The sequence below is a fragment of the Strongylocentrotus purpuratus genome, unplaced genomic scaffold (genome assembly GCF_000002235.5).
Source record: "Strongylocentrotus purpuratus isolate Spur 01 unplaced genomic scaffold, Spur_5.0 spur5_contig_814, whole genome shotgun sequence".
NCBI classification, from domain to species: Eukaryota; Metazoa; Echinodermata; class Echinoidea; order Camarodonta; family Strongylocentrotidae; genus Strongylocentrotus; species Strongylocentrotus purpuratus.
The window spans coordinates 46,129-71,183 of NW_022145518.1; the positions used below are offsets into that span (position 1 = coordinate 46,129).

The following is a 25,055-nucleotide window of genomic DNA, read 5'->3' on the forward strand; positions in this document are numbered from 1 at the left end:
TTCAGATCACTGATCAAATCCATTAACCGCTTTGGCCGATTTCCAATCATCATTTTCATGCTCTCTCAAACCAGTAAACAAACGTTAAACCATCAATTTATCATGAAGTTAGAGGCAATTATCTAAATTGTCAAAGAGCAATCTACTTTCTGCTCTGTTCGGTTTCCTTCGTCATTTTTTAATTTTAAAAACACATTATCATTTGTTCTGCTCTGTATCTCACCAGCAAGTAATGAGTATACGTATTCTTTGAAAAGTATGAAGACCGCACATCAATAGTCACCTTCGTTACAATAAAATTGCGAAAGTGATTATACAGTATATATTTATATAAAATCATGAAGGGAAACAAAATCGTTAATGTAATCTTTAGATCAGGATAAGGAAAATGAACCTTTAATGCCTTCTTACCCCCGATTCAGGAGGAAACAAATTTGTACATTAAAAAACTGTAAACAAATATATATATAAAAAAAAAAAATTATATAGCGCTTAATACAAAATCTCTAAGCGCTTTTACAGATATACTATTACCCCGGTCATTGGATTCAGTGCTTGCCCGCACACACTGTGTGCACAATCTCCACTCCCTGGGGAGCATTCCAGCCGGGCGTTACATGACGCTCACAAGCTGTTTGACCAACAATGACGGTCGCATCCTACCGAGTACCCATTTAACACCTAGGTGGAGAGTAGCAAAAAAAATATCGTAATTTTTTAACTGAAAATAAAATACATGTAATGGGATGTATCGAAGATAATATACCGATACTGCACAGTAGCGGATCTAGGGGGCACGTGCCCCCCTCCCCCCGGTAAAAAAAAAAGGGGGGACTCGGGGGAAAAGAAAAGAGAGAAAAGGAGAAAAAGGAGGGGGAAAAGAAAGAAAAGGGAAGAGAGGAAGAAGAAGAAAAAAGGGAGGAGAGAAAAGGGGAGAGGAGAAAAAGGAGGGGAAAGAAAGAAAGGGGAAGAGAGAGGAGAGCAAAGGCGGAAAAGGAAGAAGGTGTGAAAGACGGAGGATAAAAAAGGGGGGAAAGAAGAATAATGAGAAGTAAAACGAAAGAAATCCCTACTATTGGCAGTGGCGGATCAACGGGGGAGGGGGTTAAGGGGTTTAACCCCCCCCCCCCCCCTTGGGCTGCTAAGTGAAAATGTGATGTGCGTAGAAAAACGCCATCATGATTGTGTCCAGACCCACACAGTTTTCGCATCGTCATTGGGTCAACCCCCCCCCCCGGAACTGTATATTAAACTATTTCTTGATTTAAAAAGACGTTATCATGCACTGCTTTTTATGGTCATATTACTTCAGGAAGTGCCTAAAAATGCGCCTATTGTGGTACTATAATTGCAAATGCTTTCTACTCTAGAGGGGTTCTGACCCCCTCCCAGACGGCTAGACCCACTCCCGCTTGGTCGCTCCGCTCCCTCGCCGCTGACGCCTCGCTCTATCGTTTTTCATATATTTCACCCCATGCAATTTTGTGCCCCCCCCCCCGGTAAGAAATTGCTGGATCCGCCACTGCTGCAAATGGGTTTTGAATGTCAAAATGGTACTGGGCATAATAATGATGTGCGAAGTTCAATCAAGTAAGCGCTAGCTCTCTCGGTAACCTTCAAAATGTAGCCAGGTGATGAGGTTATAATGACTTCATTAAGTACACTGCCAATAACCTCTAAAAATATTGATGCCAAATTATGATCAATTATATTTTTTAATAATTCACAATAAAAGCAGACATATTGAGCGCGTATACACATTGCACTCTTTAATTGAAACTCCCATGCATTATCGGTGCCTGCAATTCAGCTCATAACATCACTTGTCTTGGGATTTTTCAATGATGAAAATGTTCAAAGTTCACTTTGTCTACAGAGGTCTAGCTCCATGACTTAGTTTAGTTTTCGATTAGTTTATCTATTAATCGGTGTTTAGCCCTGTGTGAGGACGATATTTACATAGGAGTTCCAACTATTACATCCTTTACTCAATATACTGTAGGTTAATTCATGACTCCTTGTTCATACCATTATCCCCCAAATAACTTCCCTTTTATTGTAAGCCTACGTACTGGAGGAAATGTCACAGTACTCGCATGCATTTGAGCAGAAGAGTCGCAAGATGGTACGAATGTGGATGTGACCCGAGCCGTATCATGCAAGACAATTACCCCTGGACAATCACCCCCGGGAAATTACCCCCCGGAAACTACCCACAAAGGACAATAATAAAAAAAAAAAAAGGACAAATATATAAGTACAACCACCCCCAGGACAGCCAAGGACGACCACCACCCAAATTTTAGGCCACCCCCTGTTCATTAAATGGGAAGTCCACCCTGATAATAAGTTGGTTTGAATAAAATAATAATTTTTTCGGGTGTAATTTTATTGTCCACGGGGGGGGGGGGGGGGGGTAATTTTCCGGAGTAAATTATCCTCGGGGTGGTTTTCCTTAGGGAGGGGGGGGGGGGGTGATTTTCCGGGGAGTAATTGTCCTTGAGGGGGGGAGGGGTAATTGTCCCGGTAGTAGTTTCCGGGGGTGATTGCCCAGGGGGTAATTATCCCAGAACCGTCACACCCAATTCAAACTTCTATGTCGGCAATTTTGTGAAAACATAATTGCTTGACATGTTTACCCTATAACTTATTGGCATATTTTCCGCCCCCCCCCCCCCTGCAGTCAACTGGTCTGGCAACACCCCTGAACTCGAGAGCTCCATATGCATCGATGTTGATCTTCCTCGAGATCTAAGTCTTTAAAATAAATAAAAGCTCTTACAAACACAAGGTTTTCAGTCCTATCGGAACCCCTTGCCACTGAAATGTCAATATCACACGCTAAGGCTAAAGTGCATCGTGCTTTTTCACACAAATCTAGATCGCTCTATTCAACAAGACAGTGGTCGACGATTCTACACAACGCTGTTATACCTCTAAAGTGTTTTAACTTGGATATAACACCATCGTGTCACAAGGATGTGATTATTTGTATGATTATGTGCGCTTGTCTGTATACTGGAGTACCGATACTGAACTATCAATGACATTCTCAAATCGGACTCTAACGATCAATTATCAACTGAACGAGCGAGATTTATGACCGAACCATGGCAAACAACTGCTCCTACACTCCACTGGCAAATGAAATGCTGGAAAGTATGACAATTATCATTATATTTATCTGCTTACATGAATACCAGAATGAAATTTGTGTGTATATGATGATGAAATGAACACAAACGTGTTTCCTGAGTCAAATTTCTAGTAAATGATGATGAACGCACTTCACAACGCCTTGCTATCTAGATCTTCCTTTTGCGTCAATAATCAGTGTGTCTGCAGATGATGCTTGCTATTATAAGCATTGTGATTTTTAATGACCTGTAAACAACGGAATCGATATCTAGTTCAATAATATTGTTGTTTTTTTTCGAATTATCTCATTACTAGTTGTATAGAACCCGCTTTGCTCGGTGAATTTATACGGAAATAGATTCTGTCCGGTCTCTTCTCTGTATCCCAAGTTTTGTAACCATTAATACACTCGGATATTTATACGGAAGAACGCTTTCCGCTCTCTGATTACAATGCGATTGGCCGGGGTTGATTAGAGTGGCATTTGGAAAGAGATTTGTGACGGTTTTCAAAAAATGGGACTTTTTAAAGAAACTGTTGGTAAAATGAAATATATTATATTACATTGATGAATCAAATAAAATCCATTTTTATGTCAAATTTCGACCTAGTATGCCAAAATTGTCAAAATAACCAATTCACATATTTCTATTCCAAAATAATTTGTAGTGGGACAAAAAGAGTGTGAAAAGCAAAATACATTCTTTGCGAAGGGTTTTGGGTAAAAGCGATCAAAAACTACAGATTGATGGGAAATTTCTCCTTTTTTTTCATTTCAAGATCTTTTAGAGGACAACCCTCAGATGCTACCGATCTTAATCACATGTAGTATCATCACATTGATAGAAGTGATTCTATTCTTCGAAGCTTGGCTGTGGGTGTTAAGGTATATACCCTATAGTGATCGACGAACAAGTATTGTCTGGCTTATAGGCATCTATCCGGTAAGTATAAGGGCTACCATAATGATTAACACTTTGGGTAGTATTAATCGAACAGCTAATTAGATTGTGGATGTGTCGTGGTATAGTGGTTTATTTACTTGACTCTCGATCCAAGGGTTGACGGTTCGAATCCAAGCCCGACTAACGTTCTACATTTGCAACTCTCTCCCCATGTCTTCTTCTTCTTGCTTTTCTTCTTCTTCTTCTTCTTCTTCTTCTTCTTCTTCTTCTTAATATTATCATTAGTAGTAATAAGTAGTATTAGTAATATTATCATCATTATCATTATCATCAATTATAGATACAAAGATAACCGATGAAAGCAAACATATATTTATCAAATGATTACATTTTGATGGGATATTTGTTACATACCTCCCCCTTCCCCCAGTCAAGAGATGAAAAGAATTACTCTCTATTACACACAGTATATCGATGACATCGATTGTCCTATATTAGTTTAAGAATATTAAAACACGATTAAACTATGTTTAATGTGTCAGATAGTACGGCTCACCATTGATGTAGTTACGTTGTGTATGGTTATTTTTCTGGATGGGTTAAGTGAGACCTTCAGACTATTTTTTTGTGAGGGGCGTTTAGCCTTGGCTGTCATAATGTTTATTTTTGTTTCCCATTCTGAAATGAATTTGCGGCACCGACCCTAAATACCGTATAGAGGGCACCATTGTGTGAGATGAAATTGATTCCGGTAGTACAAGATAATTAATCAGTCGATCATTAAACGTCAGACGAGCAGTGAATCATCCAAGTGATAATACAACAGGTAATAACAGTAATGACATTGCTAATGACTCGCTATACATTGAGAATTTATAACGAACTTAATCACATACCACAATACAAAGAAGAGGGAACGATAATGGCACATGCTCTTTTCATCATAGAACCGAAAGCCGTTTTATCGGCAACATAATTATGGTCGGATTTTGTTCATAAGTGTAGGTTCTGACAGTGTAACAATGAATTGATAATGAATTATGGATTCGGGTGTTCAATCACATGGTCCTCTGATTGATGATTATGATTAAATCACCTATCCTCATTCACTGCGGATTGATGATACCTGGTTACTATGGTTACCGTGTGGTTGCAGGGAGTCTGATATTAGATGGGCCCAATTTGTGAATATATTGCTTTTAGTACATACATATCTCATGCAACCATGTCATTATTGTTGTTGTTGTAGGTATCATTATTGGTTATGAAGATAAAACTAATGTTCAATCAACCTCCAGGTTTTCTGTGCAACATGTTTACTCGGTCTTTACATCCCAAGGGCAGCTGGATTATGTACTCTCACTGGAACAGCGTAAGCACTTTAATTGATTTTCATTTCAAGTCAATTTATTTGTATTCGTTAGTAATTTTATTTCATGTTTATCTTCTCCTGTTTTCTTTTATGATATTACCTTGTACAACTTTGCCTCAAACTTCTGCACTTCATGACGAGCATTTTTTTTTTACCATTGTGCATTCGCAATTTTGTATTATTTCATACGTCTATATATACAAATTTATTGAAGGCTCATAGATCGATTTAGAAAATGATATTGTAGAACAGCATCAAACGTAGACCGTTTCGTTCTGTCTGATCATGCTTCTATTCAAAACTAGATGTTGATTCTTGTTGCATTTACTCTACCATCCGATTAAAATTGTAGTTCAAGGAAGAGATCACATTCCTCAATGAAATAAAATGTAATTAAAAAGCAATCAGAGTTAATATGGAACGATAACAGAAAAATATTAATTGAAAAAATACCAATAATATAAATAGAAATTAGAATAGTGATTGACTTGTGAATTTATGAATAGTAATTAAGAATTGCCTGTTGAATATGTAACTTGCAGGTGAATAGGTCTATATAGGCCTATACATTCAATCAGTTTTTTTGTAGAAAAGCTATATAAGTTTTATTGGACCTGGATATATTCCCCTTAAGTTTTAGCATTGTAAATATGATATCATTGATCTTCTCTAACTATAATGTAAACACTGAGATAAGTAACTAGTTATAAAACAAACATCCAGTACTAAGGGCAAAATGTCAAAAGACGTCAGATCATTGAAACAAAATGAGATAATGTATATTTGAGTCAACAATCTCGCGATAACGTAAGGACACTGAAAGGTAATTTAGTTTAATTTATCGGCTTACCTGATCAAAGATCAAGTCTAATGAGCAAGCCTTATTTCCCGACTGAGATAATAATTGTACCCACTGATTAAAGTAACAGAAACAAGAAATGAATATTAATCATATTCAATGTCTTCCATTTCAAGAAAACGGAGATTTTCGATCTTCACAACTACGTTTAACAATTGGAACATGACATTATTTCGTGGGTTGTCCTGTTCAAGCTGACTTAATTTTGATATGTAATTCTTTTATATTGTTGCATGTTGGAGGCTTAGCGTATAAAATCGATCAATCAATAGTCAATCAATCATGATAAATTTATTTCTTATACAATTTTTAAAAACTTATTTTTGTCATAAAACCTCAATTCTGATTTGTACTTTATTCTCTATTTGCTGATTTTCATCTTCTAAACATTTTAATAATCAGTTTTATTCTTATAAACTATAAATTGGTTATAAAGGTGTTATGAATTCAAGATGCCTAACAATTATATTTCTAAATTATTCGTGTTACTGTTTGTTTCTTAGTTTTTTCGCCGTCTGCCTTTACCAGTTCATCACCTTGATTGTTGACTATTTCGGTGGTCTCGATGCCATGATCATTACCATGAATGGAACAAGGTTTTCTCTCGCTAGACCACCACTGTTATGTCTGTTCCAGTGCTTACCAAAATTCGAAATGACAAGGTTAGAGCTTCCAGTTTAAGGATTCTCTCTTTTGAAATCATGTTGTGTATAGTACATGTTACGTATAACCATAACATTTATACGACGAACATTCACGGTGGGCCTTAACGTTAGTATAAAGACGCTTCCATAAAGTTAATTAATTATTCCATTAATCGGGGAACATTGGCAGATGGTTTCTTTTTCTTATTCAATTTGTCATTATTTTCATTTTGTCTACATTATCCATCATATGCAAATGCTGGTTTTACGCTAATGTTCCGAGTCAGTAATGATGAAACAAACATAACTAGCTTCGAAAAAGCAGTTTACATGAAAGTCTTTGTGTTAAACATTTACATTGCTCATAAAACACATGCACAGAAAGGTATAGGTGAGATAGTTACCTGTTATCTATATACAGTCAAATCTGTCTGGTCAAACCTGAGTTAACGACCACCTGTCTACAAAGATCACACTCCCCCCTTGAAAATCATTTCTCATTGAAACATGACTGTACTAAAGGAACCTGTACGTAAAGACCACCTGTCTGTAAAGACCACTTTTTTGGTCTGTCTTGGGTGGTCCTGTATAGACAGGTTTCACTGTACTTAATTTCAGTCCTTTAGAACTTTGTTTAAGTTTGCATTTAAACAGAAATAAAATGTATATCAAGTAAGTCACACACACGAAAATATTGTCTTTTGAATTTATGTTATTCAGACCTTTTATCATGAAATCATCAATGTAACATTGCCAACTCGTTCTGTGACACATTTTGTTGCTTTCAATCTGAAGGAGAAACTACCGTATATTGGAGACGTGTGTTCTACAGACTGCTATCATTAGACCTGTTATTCTCTTCATCACGGAGGTACTCAAAATCGATGGCTCACTCAATGAAAACCCGGTAAAAAAAAAAAAATATTTTTATTTTTATTTTCATTTTATTTTTAAATATTTTTTTTTTGGGTTGTAAACTTAACTTAAATAAATCAGAGGCTGTATGGATTGGCTCCAAACGTGGATATTTATTGTCATCATGGTCATCGGGTCTTTCAAATCAATGTTTATTTCGAATACACAACGAAAATGTTCTCTATTCGGTCATGCTGTATTGTTGCCATGTTGGTGTGAATCACTCAAGTAGCTAGTCGCAGGAGTTTGTAGAGCGTGGCCCTGTAAGACAAAGCTTAGAAATTGATCGTACGATTGATATTGCGATTGATTCTTTGATCATTATGTGCAATCAATCGCAATAATCAATCGTACGATCAATAGCTATCTAGGCGGCATATTTTGTATAACGGAGCCCAGGACGCTACATAGGCATGCAGGTACCAAAAAGTCATAATCGTAAGGAATGTAATAGGTATGATGGGAGAGAGATAGGAAAAAGAGAGAGAGAGAGAGAGAGAGAGAGAGAGAGAGAGAGAGAGAGACAGAGAGAAGACAAAGAGAGAGAGGGGAGGGGAGAGATAGAGAGGGGGAGGGGAGAGGAAGAAGGAAACTTGAATATTCTAGACATTTTCAGGACACTGGCCGACTTTTATATTCTAAGCTTTCACTAAAATTTTGAGCACTTCTACCGACATAATTTAATTCTATATAAAACAATATTTCAGACACTTCGTCATTAGAAATAAGTTAATGCTTTTTTATGCTGGTCGAATATATGTGTTGATGTTATTATTCATGCATTTTTATTCATTTTATCAAGGACGTCGCCGCGACTACCACGCTCATATTAAACTGCATCACACTAGTATCGGCCATCTTTGCTGTCTCAGCCCTCATCGTTTTCTTCTCTGCCAGTAAAAACTTTCTGAAACCATACAGAATCCAAATCAAGTTTCTGTGTGTGCAGACGGCTCTCATTCTCAGCAACGTCCAATCCGTTCTCCTCATCATCCTCACTCGATTCGACGTCATCAAGTGCAATAAACCGTTCGACACGCCCGACAGGGGATACCGTAAGTCGGTTGTATAATAGTTTTATGAGGGATGAATAAATTTAGAAATTTTCAAAAAATTGTTGAACGTGAACCCTTCCGAAAGAACATCTCTTAAAAAGGACTGGTAAATCATAGAGGAAGAAAAAGAAAAAAAGGACAAAGAGGAGAAGAAGATAAGAATAAGGCGGAGAAAAAGGACAAGAAAGAAGACTAAGAAGAAAAGGAAGGGAAAAAAAAGGAATTAAAGGAATAAGAAACAGTAAGAAGGGGAGAAGAAAAAAAAGAAGAGAAAAAGAGAAACAGGGACAGGAGAAGGGGGGGGGGGGGGTGGCCGAGTGTACTATTAAAAGGCATCAAGATATATAGTTTATGTGTGCTAACGTCCGAACACATACGCATGTCTTCTGTTAGCAGTGTACACTAAAATTTTCAGTAAGATTCTTAATGTTTGTGATTTTTTCTTTTTTAAGCAGCATTCACTCTATATTTTTTTAATTTCTGATGTATTCATACAGTCGTTTTTTCTTTTCCAGAGTGGCATTGTTTCCTCCTGACCGTAGAGAGTGCCATCATGTTCATACCAACCCTTCTAATATTCCGCACTACCAATGGAAATGTTACCCGAATCAGACGCGTTCGTCCAAGCACGTTCTCCGGTATGATGCCAAGCGATGGGATACCAAATGAAAATGCTCCTTTACTACATCCTAAAGATCGTTCGAAATCGTTCGGTGTGGTCAAGGAGTTATGACGTCAAAAGAACGTTAAGAAAGCTAAGAAAATTAAGAAGATGGAAGAGAGGGGAATCTATTTCTACGGAGATATTTGATAGTAGAAGTCTTGAATGAAACAATGATTTCTGTGACGTTACATGTATATCGCGTGTTCAATATCGGGCGTTTGGTAGAGAAACAGTACCTTTGATGTTAGGCATCTTCACAATCTGCAAAACTACATTATTTCCGGGCTTTCTCATAAACCTTGTTATCATTAACAAGTTGCAATAACTGTTACAAGCTACTGTAATCGTGGCGACTGATTGGCCGAGAGCGTATTTGTCAAAGAGTTCTATTATTTGTTATTGATAACAAGTTTGATGAAATGGGGCCCTGAAGTGAATTATGAAATAAAGGGATGTTATTGAATTGTATGTTATCAAACTATGTATCAAAGTCTATATTAGTTACATATATATATATATATATATATCCATGTCTCATTAAGGTTAGCAAATTAACCTTTGTAACAATTTATTTTTTGTACAAAACAATTGGAATGAAAGTCTAAAGTTTAGCATGGCTAATGTAAAATATGCACTGAAATATTGGACTATTTCTTGTTACTGACAGTTCTTGCAGGTGTTTGTAGCAAACTGTTTATGAACCTATTTTAATGTAAATGACACAGCGTAAAATTGATTAATATAGATTGTCATCAGCCATCTTGGCTAATTTTTCAGTCAAATGAATCAAATGGTCAATCAATAATCAGTTAGCCAATCAATTAAATTGATCAATCAGTCAATCAACTTGATGAATCAAATAAATAAATAAGTCAGCCACTCAATTAAATAAATTAAGCATATCAATCAAAACAATCAAATCCTGTACAGTACAATCACAGAGTCAATAAATCTACCAACTAGTCAATCAATCATAAACTAATGAAGGAGATACAAATTAAAACAATTTGATAGAAAATGCATTGAGAGATAGGGATATCAAAGTAAATTTTATTTTCTGCTAAAACATCTATAAATAATGCTCCTTATGCAATAAATTTCAATGCACGGTGGATATATTATGAATTCTGAAATTCAACATGATTTGAAAGTTTGAAACTTTCACTAGCAATCATCTGTCATCACATGTGATACTTTCATTCCTGTTAAGAAAATGCGACAAATGCTTTTGATTTTTAACTGTCACGACCAAGTCATTGCTCCTGAACCAAGGCAATGTAGAAAGTGCTTTCAATGATATACTTTTGAGTTGAATACCGAGTATTAATTGAGTATAGTAATCTTGAGGAAACTGCAATAGATATATTTCTGATGAACCAAATAAAATGTCATGCCTGAATTTAACATGTCCCGGCTACATGAATGACAGCTAGGCATATTCATAAAGAAGGGCATACAAGTATGATATAGACTAAAATTAAAATGGTATATCAATTCACAATATCCTCCCAATATTTGTTAAGTAGCCCAGCCAAATTAAGGAAATATTACTATCACAAAGAACTTTGTCCTTTCCAAGAAAATATGAGCAACAAAAGAATGTTGGTGACAGAATGGCAAGTTTTAAACAAATTTCGGTCCCATTACATCGTTCTACACAACTTGTGATTTGGAAAGTTCATAATAATTATGTGTTAGGATCCAAACTTCAGCAACAAATATTGATATGGAATCAAATATGAAACATATTATTCATATATGTGTGGTAGTAGATATAAGTAACTCAACAATTAGCTGAGTTTTTTCTCTATTGCTGACATGGTACTGTCCCAAACACGGAATGATAAACTGTATTGGTATGTTTCGTGGCCAAGAGAAATTTGCTCTTAGTTATAATGTAATTCCCTCATGCATGTCATTCATTGGAAGTTAAAGTATCAATTCTTTGTTGTGTGTTCGTGTTTTTGTGTTTAAAAAAAAGCTCTAGTTCAGTGCTTCGAATAAAACATGAAAATAACTTAATACCTGGATTACCTGTATACTTCTTGTCTATTACAATAAGATCTAAACTTACTAGGTTAGTTAAATATCAGCCTAAGAAAAATATGTCTTGAATGTATATGAAAAAATATGGGTCCATAATTTCATATACAATATTATAAAGTGTGCACCAAATGAAGTCATATTAATTAACACTGACCCTAGTTCATTCATTACACAAAAATAATAGAAAACAATTTCGACCAAGATTTCTTTCAGACTTGCAACAGAGCTAAGAATTAGTGAGGAAAATAAATAAATTTTTAAGCTACTTTCTAAAAGTGTGTACCCAACAGGCATATCCTAGCAGAATGGCACACCATACTGTAATGGTCAATAATGAACACCTCATAACAAAAAGGAGCATGTTTACAGTATTTAATCTTAGTAACTGCCATTAAATAGAAAAGTATGTACCAATGAGTATCAAAATTCATTTTGATAGCCTTAATGGGGCAAGGATTGGATAGGAATATGAGTGCACATGATTAAATAGGGGAGGGGGGGGGGGGCAGTGGTTTATATTGTGTCAGGGTGGAAGGGGTGGATCACTCTAGTAGCTACGTCCAAAGAGCGTGTACTTCTTGGCATCATTCTTACAGTCTGGGAGTATGCAGTGCGTACCAGGAGCGATCTCCGCTGGCTGCTTGAATGGGATGCACAATGCTTTCGCACCCATAGAGGGAGCCCCTTCTACCATATCTCGGTCTCTGTGAATGGATGGAAACAAGAGGACATAATTAGGCTTCATTGAAATCTCATATTATGAACTATTGGATTTCATATGTAGCCTTGCCTTTGGTTTGCGTTTTTAACAAACCGGTGAAGAAATCCATAGTCCTTGATCGAGATATCTCTACAGTTCTTAGATAAATGTATTCATCTTCCATTTTTTGTCTTAATCTTATTATAGAATGATCTTTTGAACTTCAACTTATTATAGAGTGAATCAAGATTTCATGGCACTCTACTGCCATTCATTTGACTGATTCAATCTGGATTTTCTCTTGAAGTTTAGATATGGTACTGAAGAAGCTCCTAAACATATAGTACAATGTTTCATCTAGATATCAAATTTACACTTTGGGTTCTTTGTTATGCAAGCTCCTAATTGCAAAACAAGACAACACATTTCATTTACATCACAAGTAAAGTTGAGATCCTCTGCAGAAATATGTAGAATAATGAATGTCATGACAGACTTCAAGAAAAAGAAAACGAGGGATGTGAAGAAAAAAAAAGGAGGTAGGAGCTTACCTTGCACTGTCTTTCTTGATCCTGTCTTCACATGGAATATCACCGCAGTATGGAACAAGGAGAAGCTGAATATAAAAACAATAATCATGTTATAGTTGGATTCACTATCAATTAATTATTTTGCGGTGTGAAGTTTTCATGAATCTCATGGATCTCGACCGAGTGCTTGTGATAGTTTCTGGTTTCACAGGAATATTAAATTTGGTAAAACATATTAGGGAATGTGCTTATTTGTTCAGCTAGATCCTCTCATGCTCCCCTCTTATTTGAGCTTCTCATAAATTCAAACCGTCTCCTAGAACTACCAATTATACCAAAGCGCTTACAGCATTATTATAACCCGGTCATTGGATTGAATTCTTATTCTGCACATTACAGTGCATATTCTCTACTGACTGGGAGCATTCCAGCTGGTTGCCTTTTGCTAATCCAACCAAAAATACGTTTGTATTCTATTGGGTACCCATTTAAGATGTGGGTGCAGAGGAGCAATGTAGATAAAATGTCTTGCTCAAGAACATATGTGCAGTGCCGGTGCTCAAAACATGTCCTTTGCATTTCCACCTCTGTTTTAATTTAATCAATCAAAGGGTCTTTAAATAGAAAACATGAATAATTGATTGGTAACACAAGTATTCATACAAATTCCCTAGAAAGGAATGTATTTACCTTCTTTTCATCCAGTCTATCGCAGAACTCGTTCCAGGAGCTGGTCACTGCAATGTGACCATCAAGATCCTTCTTAGCACTGAGAAGAAAAATATACAAAAAGAATTTTGTTTAACAATCATCACATGGGGAATGGGCAAATATTTTCATAGAATAACACAAATATATTATGCTCCACTGATGTATGATTAATATGATGAAGGTAGAGGCAGTGAGAGAGAGAGTGAGAGAGAGTGAAAGAGAGGGAATGAGAGAGTGTTAGAGAAAGAGAGAGAGAGAGGGGGGGGGGGGAAATAGCTCTAATATTAATGTCTTATATTTGTTTAACCATATATAATTGAGAACATCAACTTCAATTCCATGGCAATCAATGACTTACTTAGCAAACATGTCATTTTGGATCTGATCGAGCAGCTCAGTAACCTTGGCAACTGATTGAGCCTCAGGGAAGGTGGTCTTGGCTCCATTGTCTCGTCTGCAAGCGATGAACTCCTGCTTGCTCATGTCACGTGGTCCAATCTCAATACGGACTGGCACTCCCTACATTCAAACAAGGTTAAAGATTAATAGAAATTATATATCAATTACATGAAATGGTCAATAGCAAAGTGGCTGGAGCAATGGAATCTTGGAATTAACATGTACCGGACACAGAACCTGACCTGATGTTACATTGTTACAGCACACATTCAAATTACCTAGTCCCAGTGAAAGCACTTTAAATGATACATGCTTGGCTCCTTTTGTTGGATTCTAGCCGATATGATAACCAAATAAAATGAAGACAATCAACAAACATTTAACAATTCTGACTCCATGAATTTCTGATGGTGACATCTCTTGTTGGATGGGTTTCATCAGAGATTTAGGATTAGAGTTGAAACGAGGTTTGGGGTTAGGTTGAGGGTTAGAGTTGGGTATGTTCGGTCAAGCATTGGTGTTAAGAATTCGGATAGAGAAGGAATTGACAGGGGTGAATTTATCACTACAGTTTGTGTTGTAGAAACATTTCAACATCACAAATTTTGACACAACTCTAATTTATTGTAACTTCTTACATTGACAGTCTTTGCAAAAAAAAATAATGGAGGGCAGTAGAGAAAGAAATTAGACCAGAGAGAAACTTAATGACTAACCTTGAGTTCCCAATGGTTGAACTTCCATCCAGGAGAGTAGTTATCTCTGAGATCACTCTGAGCTCTGATTCCACCAGCCTTCAGGATCTTCACATAGTTATGGCACTTGTCTAGAAGTTTGTTTTTCTGCTCATCGGTAGTCTTGGCTGTGATGCCACACGGTATGACGATAGCCTATCAATCCAAACCATAAAGTGAACATAGTAATATAATATGAACATAAAGAGAGAGAGAGAGAGGAGTCTTGCAAGTGCATAATACCAATTGAATTTTTACCAAGCATAGGGGATTTCAGAAAATAACTGCATAAAAGGTTTTGAAAAAGAGTTATTGATTGCCTAGATGGCCTTTTACACTTTAAATAGATTGAACTATTTTAATCTGGTAAATATCACATGGAGAATATGTCTTCTACATCTTTCTAATTGGAAGTCATTCAACTCACAATGCTATGTTATAGTCTGCACCAGAAATGAGAAACATCCTGTAAAATGTACACAACATTAGTAAACCAGGATAAATTGAAGAACCTTACCTGAACACAAGCTACTCTTGGTGGCAGCACCAGACCTTGATCATCTCCATGCACCATACACATCACACCAATGGTTCGGGTGGTTATACCCCACGAGTTCTGGAACACATACTTGTGGGCATTCGGCTAAGAGAAGGAAGATAAATTACTTGGTAATGAGATTTAATTGACATCATATAACCTTTTTTTTAAAACTCCACCAGCCTTTTAATACTGAACTGGGATATTTTTAGCCCCCCCCCCCCTTTCCCCCTGCTTGTCCACACCTTCTACTAATGACCAATCATCCAAAACTTTACTATTTAACTTGGAAACCTTGTAATTGAAGAAAGAGAATTAATACTTGTTATTCATCAATTTAATTTGTTATTATAACTGATGCAAGGAAGGAGTGGCCTTGTAGAAAAACTTATACGGAAGATTTTTCCACAAGAAAAAATTGTTTCATATTTATATGAAGTCTTTTGAATTCTATATTTTCTTAATTTTAACGATTATAATCTAAACAGTATCCATACTCTCAGGCACTTCAGATAAATTTTTTGATGGATTACATCTCTTCTTCATCTTTAAGAACAAATTAATTGTTTTTCATTGACCTCCACTATGCAATATAAGGCATTAAGTCACTACTCACCACATCAGGATCCTCAAACTTGATGTCAAACATCTTGGCAAAGTTCTGTCCTAGATGGTGAGATGTAGCTCCCTATTAACGAAATTAAAAAAATACATTCAAGATCAAGATTAAATCTTTAAATTCATGGTTTTAATCCTTAATTTTACTTGATTAAAACGCCATCTTCAAGGAAGAAGCTGTCAGTATTAATGAATAGATTTTAAGCTTGAAAATATAGGGCCTTGAGATATTTGTTATTCTCCCTTGGATGCAAGTGGAATGATATGTGCTTTGGGAAGAGAATAGGAGAACTCTTGTATGGTATAATGTCACTGATAACTGTAACTACTCATGCAGGAGTGCATAGAACAATCTTTGTTCTCAGAAAAAGCAAATACCATGGGAATCACACAGTAAGGAACATGGCAGTTCACATTGTTACATAATGGAATGGAAAAGTCATTCTCCATAGTGAAAACTAAACTTAAAATGAAATGCACAGTTGTGTTTTGGACTCTTTCGTGTATTTGAATATTAGTTCTCATAGATATATAGATAACTTACCTGAATAGCTCTACCACTGGCCTTGATGAAGGCTTCCACGGTGGTAGTGAAATCACCACCAGCAAACTTCTCTTTGAGGGTCTTCTCGCCCCTGACCACCGGGATGGCTAGCAGGTGTTCATACACCTGTGCATAGAGCTCTAAGATGGTGTAGACTTCCTCCACGCATTCCTCCCTGTTAGCCCATGCTGTATGGCCTTCCTGCCACAGGAACTCACGAGTGCGCAGGAAGGGCTGCGGATGCTTGAACTCCCATCTCTGTTATTAAACACAAGTAATATTCATATTGTTAAAGGTAATAGGTAAAACTGTCTTAAAATTGAAGTAAACTTGTATATCTATCTTTTACATTTTATGTATACTGCTTTGTAAATTTCATGTATATTACTCTAGATTGCCTACTAGGCTTGTAGATACATGCCACTCTTTTTGTTCACACATTAGCATAGTTGGAACGCAATGTCTGGTTTATTTGAAGCATTAATTAATGCAAACAGTATTCACACTTAGCCAAAGTAGTTCTTACACTATGTAACTAGTCTAAAGTAACTAAGTCATTAATTATCTTCTTAGTTATGACAGTGAAAGCATCATGAATCCAGAGACACAATCAATTTTGAGTGTGTACCAAAGTGCTTGTTAGCCATGCACATAACTGTCTTGTTCACTTCAGACATATTTACTATAATTTCCATTGTTTGTATCTGGACTACAATCTCTAATGCATCACATAACAGCAGCATCATTGAATGTACTCACCACAACGTTGCACCACTGGTTGAGTTTGATGGGTAGATCTCTGTGCGACTGCACCCACTTAGAATAGGACGTGTACATCGCTGAAACATAAAACAATTACATACACATTGTAGTTAAAATGGTTTATATGCTTGTAATTCGAGAATTAAAATATTTCAAATATTTATTTCACCCCCAAGCCTTGACATATACACAGAATCCCATTAGACACGAAGTTGTTTTTGTTATTATTCTTGCTCTTTTCACCCCAAAACAAGAGTATTTGTAGAGCCAATAGGGTACTTAAATGTGTAAAATGAAATGACATATAAGAATGCTGGTGTGATCAATAAAGTTCAGGTCCAAGCACAAAACAAGGGCTGTGCCAAGACCATGTATCAGAGGTATACATGACATTAGTCTATCATTACTATACTCAAGCATAAATAACATACATGTAACACACAGGCATGTAAGGGGACAGAAAGTCATACTTCGAACTTGAAAAGAAGAATAGAAGAAAGTAAATTTATTTTCTTACCAGTTTCACTGGTTGGTCGGATGGCAATTGGTTCAGCGAGCTCAGATTGACCACTTCTAGTTACCCAGGCAACCTGCAAAGAACCATGAAATCTCACTTTAATCTCTAAATAAAATTATGTTTGCGCAATGTTGTTTTACACAATAATCAATGCAATAACAATTACAAATAACCCAAAAAACACATGAATATAGATAAAAAATATAGACACACTGCACTAAATGACTCAAGAACTTATTTTGTCAACATTTGGTAGAAGTAATAAACCACACGTACTGCACAAATCCAATGAATAAGGGAGTTTACAGATAGCACATGGTACAAATGACCCCAAATATCCACAGATCTTTTACACATGGAGAAGTTCCACTCTGAGCATATTAGAATAATAACTGCCAAAGTCCTAGATGTGCTTCATGAATACCTTCTGTTTGCCCTCTTGAAAAGAATACTTCCACCTGCGTATCATAGAATGTACCGTTGGTGCATAAATGAATAATGTTACGTAACTTTCATGAGCGCATATCCAGTATTCATCTATGTGGGTTTTTACCTTTTTGGTACAAATGACCTTTATCTGCCCATGCGCAGATTGTATCTGTAAACTCCCTTATTAGGTGACAATATATCTGTAAAGTGCTCATAGACATTGTAGATGTATGTAAATTCACAATATCCTTAGCATTTAGAACTAAAATCACGAGAACAGCTCTTTTGATAAGTTTTCTCAGAGTGATAAGTTAGAAAGAGAAAACATGAAACCTGACAGTGTGAACATACCTCTGGTGAGAAGTCAGCGATATGTTCCTTCTCACGTTCCAGCGCTGCCTGGGATACAAAGATGGGGAAGTAGGTGTTCTCCACCCCAAGCTCCTTGATCCCAGCGTCAAAGAAAGCAACGATCTTCTCCCAGATGGAGTAGGACCAGGGACGAAGCACGTAGCAACCGCTCACATCATAGTACTCAATCATCTCAGACTTGGTGATTACCTAGAAACAGGCACAGCAACACACATTTCAAGCATAATTGGGTTGTTTAATGCACAATTTATACAGTTCTATTGAATTTCGTGTTTTTGGAAAATGTCACTGCTGTATTCAGTATTTTTGATATAAGTCATTCTGTTGTTATACACATAATTATGCTTTAAAAAAATATCTTTACCAAAAAAGGAAATAAGGAAAATTCTACCAGAATGTTACCTTTGAATATTATTAAGGCTTCCTTTTGTATTATTTCAAGAATGTATTTGCAAACACAAACAGAAGAAGCTTATGCAATATGCAAGAACCATCTATGAATTTAAAAAGCAAAATATTAATTTGGAATTTGTTTAGTGGTTTGTTTAATGCCTATACTACTTTGGTATGAATTGGTCATATTTCCATGACAATGTATGTCAACTACATTAGAGTTGCAAAGTATAAAAAATCTTCATAAAAAGCTGGATTTACAGTAATTTTACCTGATATTTCATGATAAAGCGGTGGATAAAGCAAACCTACCTGTGAATACCATTCACTGAGATCTTCTCCCTTCTTTGCTTCTAGTCCTAGTCTAGTCTGCTTCTTAGAGTCTCCCTCAGCCGTGCTCTCCTTACTCTCTGCTCCACCTCCTTTCTGCTTGGCTCCACCTGCCTTGTTCTGCTTCTCTTTCTTCTCCTTGCTCTTGCCTCTATCGCAGGAGCCGCCTGGAGGCTTGTAGTCTGAGCCAGTCAGACCCTTGTAGTCAGCTTTCAATTCTAGCAGTGCTTTCACTGCGGCATCTATGTCTCCCTGAATGTTTCATGAGAATATATAAATATAGAGATTACATTAAATTAAAACTGAGAGAATTCAGTACAAGTAAGAAGTATTTACACACATTGAACAATATTTTTAGAATAAATATGAACTAGAATCAATTTTTTTTTTTCACAAGCGTTCTTTACAAATCTTTATCTTAGAAATGTTCTTTCCCTCCTTGGCAGTAATTATAAAAGCTATATCTTTATCACCTCTAATGTACTTTCTACCAAAAAGTACAGTACAGGACATTTCTTTCCAGAGTTGCATCTTGGATATTTGTTTAATGCATCGCCTATAGGAACTTGGTGATTCCTTTATATATGGGAATAAAAGAATTCAGTGTTAATGAATGAAGTTAATATTGCCAATATCTGCATGCTGCAAGCAGAGTATGTAAACAAACTTTCTATTATTGACTGACATCATGATCATCTTGATAAAAACATTTGACATGCTTCTGACATACCTTGTCAGCTTTGCTTGACTTGAGTGTACGGACTTTATCTCCCTGGCTTGTGATCTTTGCAACAATGGTGTCTACCTCTGGACCTCCTGATGCAGGAGGAGCATTCTCCTTCTTGACGGCAGGAGCGGAGGAGGCAGGAGCTGCTCCTGGTTTGTAGTCCTTGCCAGTCGCTTTCTTGTAGTCTGCCTTGTGAGCTAGCAGAGTCTTCACTGCAGCATCTATTTCTCCCTGAATATTTCACAAGAATATATAAATATGCAAATTATATCAAAATTAAAGCTGAGAGTGTACAGTACCAGTAGGAAGGAATAACACATTCTTAATGCTTAATGCTACAAACTTTCTAGTATTAACTGACATCATGATCATCTTGATAACTAGATGGATGTTCCACTGCAATGCAGTCAAAAATGATGCCTCTGCCACAGAGCGATTTTACTAACCAAAACAGAAGCAATTTTAAAATTTCAAGTTCGATTGTAATCCATTAATTATCCGTGGTTAAAAGTGATTTTTCATATACATGTATGACCCTTTGAACTTTGGCCTCATGAACCTAGAATCTAATCAGTTCATTGGCTCTGCTAGATACATACATGTCCCAAGTTTGATAGTAATCCATCCGTCAGCATTGACAATGTGATCACAAGCTATTTTCGCTTACATAATTAGCCCTGTGACCTTTGACCTCATGACTCCAAAATCTAATCAATTCATTAGCTCTGCAAGATACATACATGACCCAAATTTGGTGGTAATCTACAATTTGGTTCTTGAGATAACGCGATCACGAGGACGGGACGTACGGACGGACAACCCGAAAACATAATGCCACTGGCTACTTTGTAGAGGAGGCATAAAAATATTTGACCCGTGTCTGACATACCTTGTCAGCTTTACTTGACTTGAGTGTACGGACTTTATCTCCCTGGCTTGTGATCTTTGCAACAATGGTGTCTACCTCTGGACCTCCTGATGCAGGAGGAGCATTCTCCTTCTTGACAGCAGGAGCGGAGGAGGCAGGAGCTGCTCCTGGTTTGTAGTCCTTGCCAGTCGCTTTCTTGTAATCTGCCTTGTGAGCTAGCAGAGTCTTCACTGCAGCATCTATTTCTCCCTGAATATTTCACAAGAATATATAAATTAAATCAAATTAAAGCTGAGAGTGGACAGTACAAGTAGGAAGTAATTACATATTTTGAACAATATCTTTGGAGTAAATATAAAAGAGCATAAAAATAATATTTTTGTTCACAAGGGAACTGTAAGAATTCTCTATCCTTATCTTATAGTAGAAGAGCGTGGTCGAGTGGATACGTCGCTGGACTGTCGATCACAAGGTTTGCAGTTCGAGTCCTGCCGCGGCACTAATGTCCGTTGGCAAGACATTGATCTACATTTGCCACACTCAACCCAGGTGATGTAAATGGGTACCTGGCAGGAATTAATTCCTTGAAATGCTGGAGCGCTGTAATGCCAGCTAGGCTAAAGCCGGGGTAATAATAAATGCGCCTCAGAATAGAATTTCTAGATAGACGGCGCTATAGAAATGCCTATTACTATTAAATGTTCTTTTCTTTTCTCAGCATTCCTTAGGTAAATATCAAGAGCTATATTATTGACAAAAAGTACAGTACATTATATTTCTTTTCAGAATTACATCTTGGATATTTGGTTAATGTATCACCTACAGGTACTTGGTAATTCCTGTATACAGTCTTTGGGAATGAAAGAATTCAGTTGTCAATGGATGAGTAAATATTGGAATAATCAGCATGTTGCGAGCAGTCTATGTATACAATCTTCCTAGTATTAAAGTGACATCACGATCATCTTGATAAAAACATTTGACATACCTTGTCAGCTTTACTTGACTTGAGTGTACGGACTTTATCTCCCTGGGTCGTGATCTTTGCAACAATGGCGTCTACCTCTGGACCTCCCGATGCAGGAGGAGCATTCTCCTTTTTGACGGCAGGAGCGGAGGAGGCAGGAGCTGCTCCTGGTTTGTAGTCCTTGCCAGTCGCTTTCTTGTAGTCTGCCTTGTGAGCTAGCAGAGTCTTCACTGCGGCATCAATCTCAGCCTGTAAGAAAGAGAAAGATGAAGGAATTGTGATATGAAGTATGAAAGAGCATCATGATAACAAAGAACTAAAACAATGCGGGTGGAAGAAGACAAAACATGACTCCAGCACCACCTTTGGTGGCAAAGTATACAAAATAGGAGAAACAAGGTCAATAGGGAAGTCCTCTATTTGAATGTCATGTGTCTGTGATCAAACACTCAACCTTGAACTTTATCATAGTTTTATATACCCATTCTGGTCTCCGTTCTTCCAATACATCAACTCTGATCATCCCTAAGACCAGACGATCATGGGGAGATCGAGCATTTGCCTCAGCAGCTCCCCAATTATGGAACAGTCTCCCAAACACACTAAAGGACTGTAAATCAGTCTGTAAACTTATCTTATCTAACGTTAACAAAGATCATCTTTTTCACAATGTACAATGTAATGTAAGCATAATTGTATAGTATAAGTATAGTTTATATGCAACTTATTGTAAGCGCCTTGAGCACCCTCTGGTCGGATATGTTGCGCGTTATAAATGTCTTTATTATTATTATTATTCATAAGAACAGGATGGTTACTACATAAGATGAGGAATGTACTAGACACACAGGTTTCTACCTTGGCAGCTTTGTTGCTCTTGAGAGTCCTGACTTTGTCCCCTTGCTCTGTGATCTTGGCCACCAAACCATCTACACCACCAGTCTCGGCTTTAGGGGTCTCCGCAGTCTCGGCGGCCTTGGCTGGGGCTGCTCCTGGTTTATAGTCCTGTCCAGTCTGATTCTTATAGTCTGCCTTCAGTGCAAGAAGGACCTTAACTACAGCATCTATTTCAGTCTACAAGAGAGTAAAACAGTGGAAATGTAAATAACAATACTTTATACAAATCGGGAGGGTCAAATTTGGGAATTAACTTTTATTCAATCTTATGAGGATTCCTGATGATTCAAATCTTGGATACAAAGAATTAGCATAACTTATAACTTAAAAGAATACAAGAAAAACAGTTGTTGAAGTTCCTTTGTTTATACTAAAAATTGAATAAAATTTGTGTGTGTTGAGGTCCTCTTGAATTTGTATGTCTGAATACGATATTGAACAATGGATAAAGAGCTTATATATGATACCTGCCAGAAGTATAGGAACATTATACTAAATGTCACTTTAAGTTCAAAATAAGAATGGACTAGAATCAAATATTTTACCTTTGGGGCCTTGGCGGACTTGAGGGCTCTGACCTTGTCACCTTGAGCTGTGATCTTTGCGACCAAGTCACTGCCATCTCCCGTAGAGGGCGCCACAGCTGCAGGGGCACTCTTCACCGTCTCCTTCTTACTCTGTTTTGGCGCTTTCTTACCCTGACAGATTAGAATAGAAAACATTGTAACCAAGATTAGTGTGCCATTCAAGATTCAAGACACTTCAGAGAAACAGTGGAATTTATTTAGGTTGAGAAATAAAGATAAATTAACATATCATGTGATATTTGTTCCTCTCATTACTCGTTAAGCAAGAACTAAACCAAACTTGTCCGCAAAATAACCTACTTTATCATCAAACATTACTAAAAGCATCCAAAGAAGGTATAATTGTACTCTTTTGACTAGTCATTATTCATAGATTACAGGTATACATGAACAAGATAACAATATCGGAGGTACTCCCGAGTCTCTGACATACAAATAAAAATACAAAATGGTATTAAAGTGCTCAGTATAAGAAATATAAGTAAGGAGAAACAAAACAACACACAAAAACTCAAGCAAAGACAGTTTTCATCAAAGACTGTTATCATTCCCAAGGTGAGTAAGTTTGTGATGTACCCTGACCTTATCAGCTGCTGCAGCTGCTGAACCTGAAGAAGTTTGGCTCTTGGTATGACCATCAGGGATGTTGATCAGGATACACGGTGTAGCACGACTTGTGTGTCGACTGAAAAGTAAAATCATGTACAAAGAACAAATGATAGAACGTGCTGAAGCTATTGATACAGATCCTATTAACAGAACTTTCTTCTTTCAAGCCCCTGATTTTTAGCACTTGGATATCTCTAGTAATCCAGGTGCAATTCAACTTTGTTCAAATTCTAACAACTTAATTTCAATGTCATTTTATAGCAAAGTAAAGTGGTTATTGAATATTGTGATATGCATTTGAAACAATTTAAAACCTGCATTCTTCCAAGCAAAGAACTTCACTACTCTAAAACTCTCTGAGCTATCAATACATAGGTTCCCATGATATGAAAAATAGTGTAACTTTTATCACTTCTCAGAACAGAAAGTGTTTTTTTCCTCCCCTTTCTTTCTTGTTTCCTCTTTCACATTTTGTACCCTGAAGTCTCCTGCACCTTCTGATAACAGGGACTAGTTTCTTGAAACTGTCACAAGCCTAACTTCCTGGACATCCCATTTGAAATGCGTATTATAGAAATGATACTTCTTTCAAAGGTACGTCTACAAACCTAGCCTGACAAAACTTTGGAGAAACTGGTCCCAGATTACTATATTGAACTTAAAGTGCAATTCAACAGCACTTTAAAAAATGTTATGGTAAACAAGGGTTGTCTTGGATTGATCTTTACCTCTGTGGTTCATATGCCTGATCACAAATGAAGAAACCTTTCCTCTGGATCTGGACGATTTCACCTTTCTTGACTGATGCTAGCTCAGGGTCACCAATGATACTTGTATCCTCCTACATTATATAAAACAATAACAACAATTAAAAATATGGCTTAATTCACCCAGGGTAGCCTCATCGATATTAAAACTGCTCTTCCACAGGCTGCAACCATCATAACCAGTAGTACCTGAACACTACTAGGTACCAATGCCATACATCTAGGTCAAGGAGGATAGTTTTGTGTAAAACACCTTGCCCTTTGATGTAAGCACTAGGCAGGGATTGAACCCAGGACCTTTCTGAGAGTCATGAGCCTTCATCAATATCAAACAGTGCTCTTGCCAATGATAATAACTATACTTCCAAGAATAATGAAAAACAACATTTCTTGACAACTCTTTTTGCTCTAATGGCACAGTACATCTGATAATATATACATATATTTAAACACTCTTT

At 36.8% G+C, this 25,055-nt stretch overlaps 2 protein-coding genes across 5 annotated transcripts in view; one reads left to right on the forward strand and one right to left on the reverse strand.

Moving 5' to 3' along the window:
• The first annotated feature begins 3,055 nt into the window (after nucleotides 1-3,055).
• Nucleotides 3,056-9,906, forward strand: LOC100891717 (organic solute transporter subunit alpha). The gene is made up of 7 exons (XM_003726201.3): nucleotides 3,056-3,159; nucleotides 3,919-4,082; nucleotides 5,342-5,415; nucleotides 6,778-6,936; nucleotides 7,714-7,825; nucleotides 8,636-8,888; nucleotides 9,404-9,906. The coding sequence occupies exons 1-7, from the start codon at nucleotides 3,111-3,113 to the stop codon at nucleotides 9,619-9,621; spliced, it is 1,029 nt and encodes a 342-aa protein (XP_003726249.1). The 5' UTR covers nucleotides 3,056-3,110; the 3' UTR covers nucleotides 9,622-9,906.
• A 676-nt stretch (nucleotides 9,907-10,582) lies between these two features.
• Nucleotides 10,583-25,055, reverse strand: part of LOC581596 (bifunctional glutamate/proline--tRNA ligase) — a 29,009-nt gene continuing 14,536 nt past the window's right edge. Inside the window, exons 16-34 of one of the 4 annotated variants that reach the window (XM_011676904.2) lie at nucleotides 24,559-24,671; nucleotides 23,804-23,906; nucleotides 23,180-23,332; nucleotides 22,596-22,811; nucleotides 21,759-21,986; nucleotides 20,792-21,019; nucleotides 19,906-20,133; nucleotides 19,158-19,427; nucleotides 18,432-18,641; nucleotides 17,652-17,724; nucleotides 17,132-17,211; nucleotides 16,373-16,630; nucleotides 15,827-15,898; nucleotides 15,190-15,315; nucleotides 14,655-14,828; nucleotides 13,898-14,058; nucleotides 13,519-13,597; nucleotides 12,850-12,914; nucleotides 10,583-12,302 (exon numbers count right to left, since the gene is read on the reverse strand). In XM_011676904.2, coding sequence (XP_011675206.2) covers nucleotides 12,146-12,302; nucleotides 12,850-12,914; nucleotides 13,519-13,597; nucleotides 13,898-14,058; nucleotides 14,655-14,828; nucleotides 15,190-15,315; nucleotides 15,827-15,898; nucleotides 16,373-16,630; nucleotides 17,132-17,211; nucleotides 17,652-17,724; nucleotides 18,432-18,641; nucleotides 19,158-19,427; nucleotides 19,906-20,133; nucleotides 20,792-21,019; nucleotides 21,759-21,986; nucleotides 22,596-22,811; nucleotides 23,180-23,332; nucleotides 23,804-23,906; nucleotides 24,559-24,671 — 2,994 coding nt within the window. In that variant the 3' untranslated portion in view covers nucleotides 10,583-12,145. The remainder of the gene's footprint in view (nucleotides 12,303-12,849; nucleotides 12,915-13,518; nucleotides 13,598-13,897; nucleotides 14,059-14,654; nucleotides 14,829-15,189; nucleotides 15,316-15,826; nucleotides 15,899-16,372; nucleotides 16,631-17,131; nucleotides 17,212-17,651; nucleotides 17,725-18,431; nucleotides 18,642-19,157; nucleotides 19,428-19,905; nucleotides 20,134-20,791; nucleotides 21,020-21,758; nucleotides 21,987-22,595; nucleotides 22,812-23,179; nucleotides 23,333-23,803; nucleotides 23,907-24,558; nucleotides 24,672-25,055) is intronic. The other 3 variants (XM_011676906.2, XM_011676905.2, XM_011676907.2) reach the window with 3 other exon arrangements.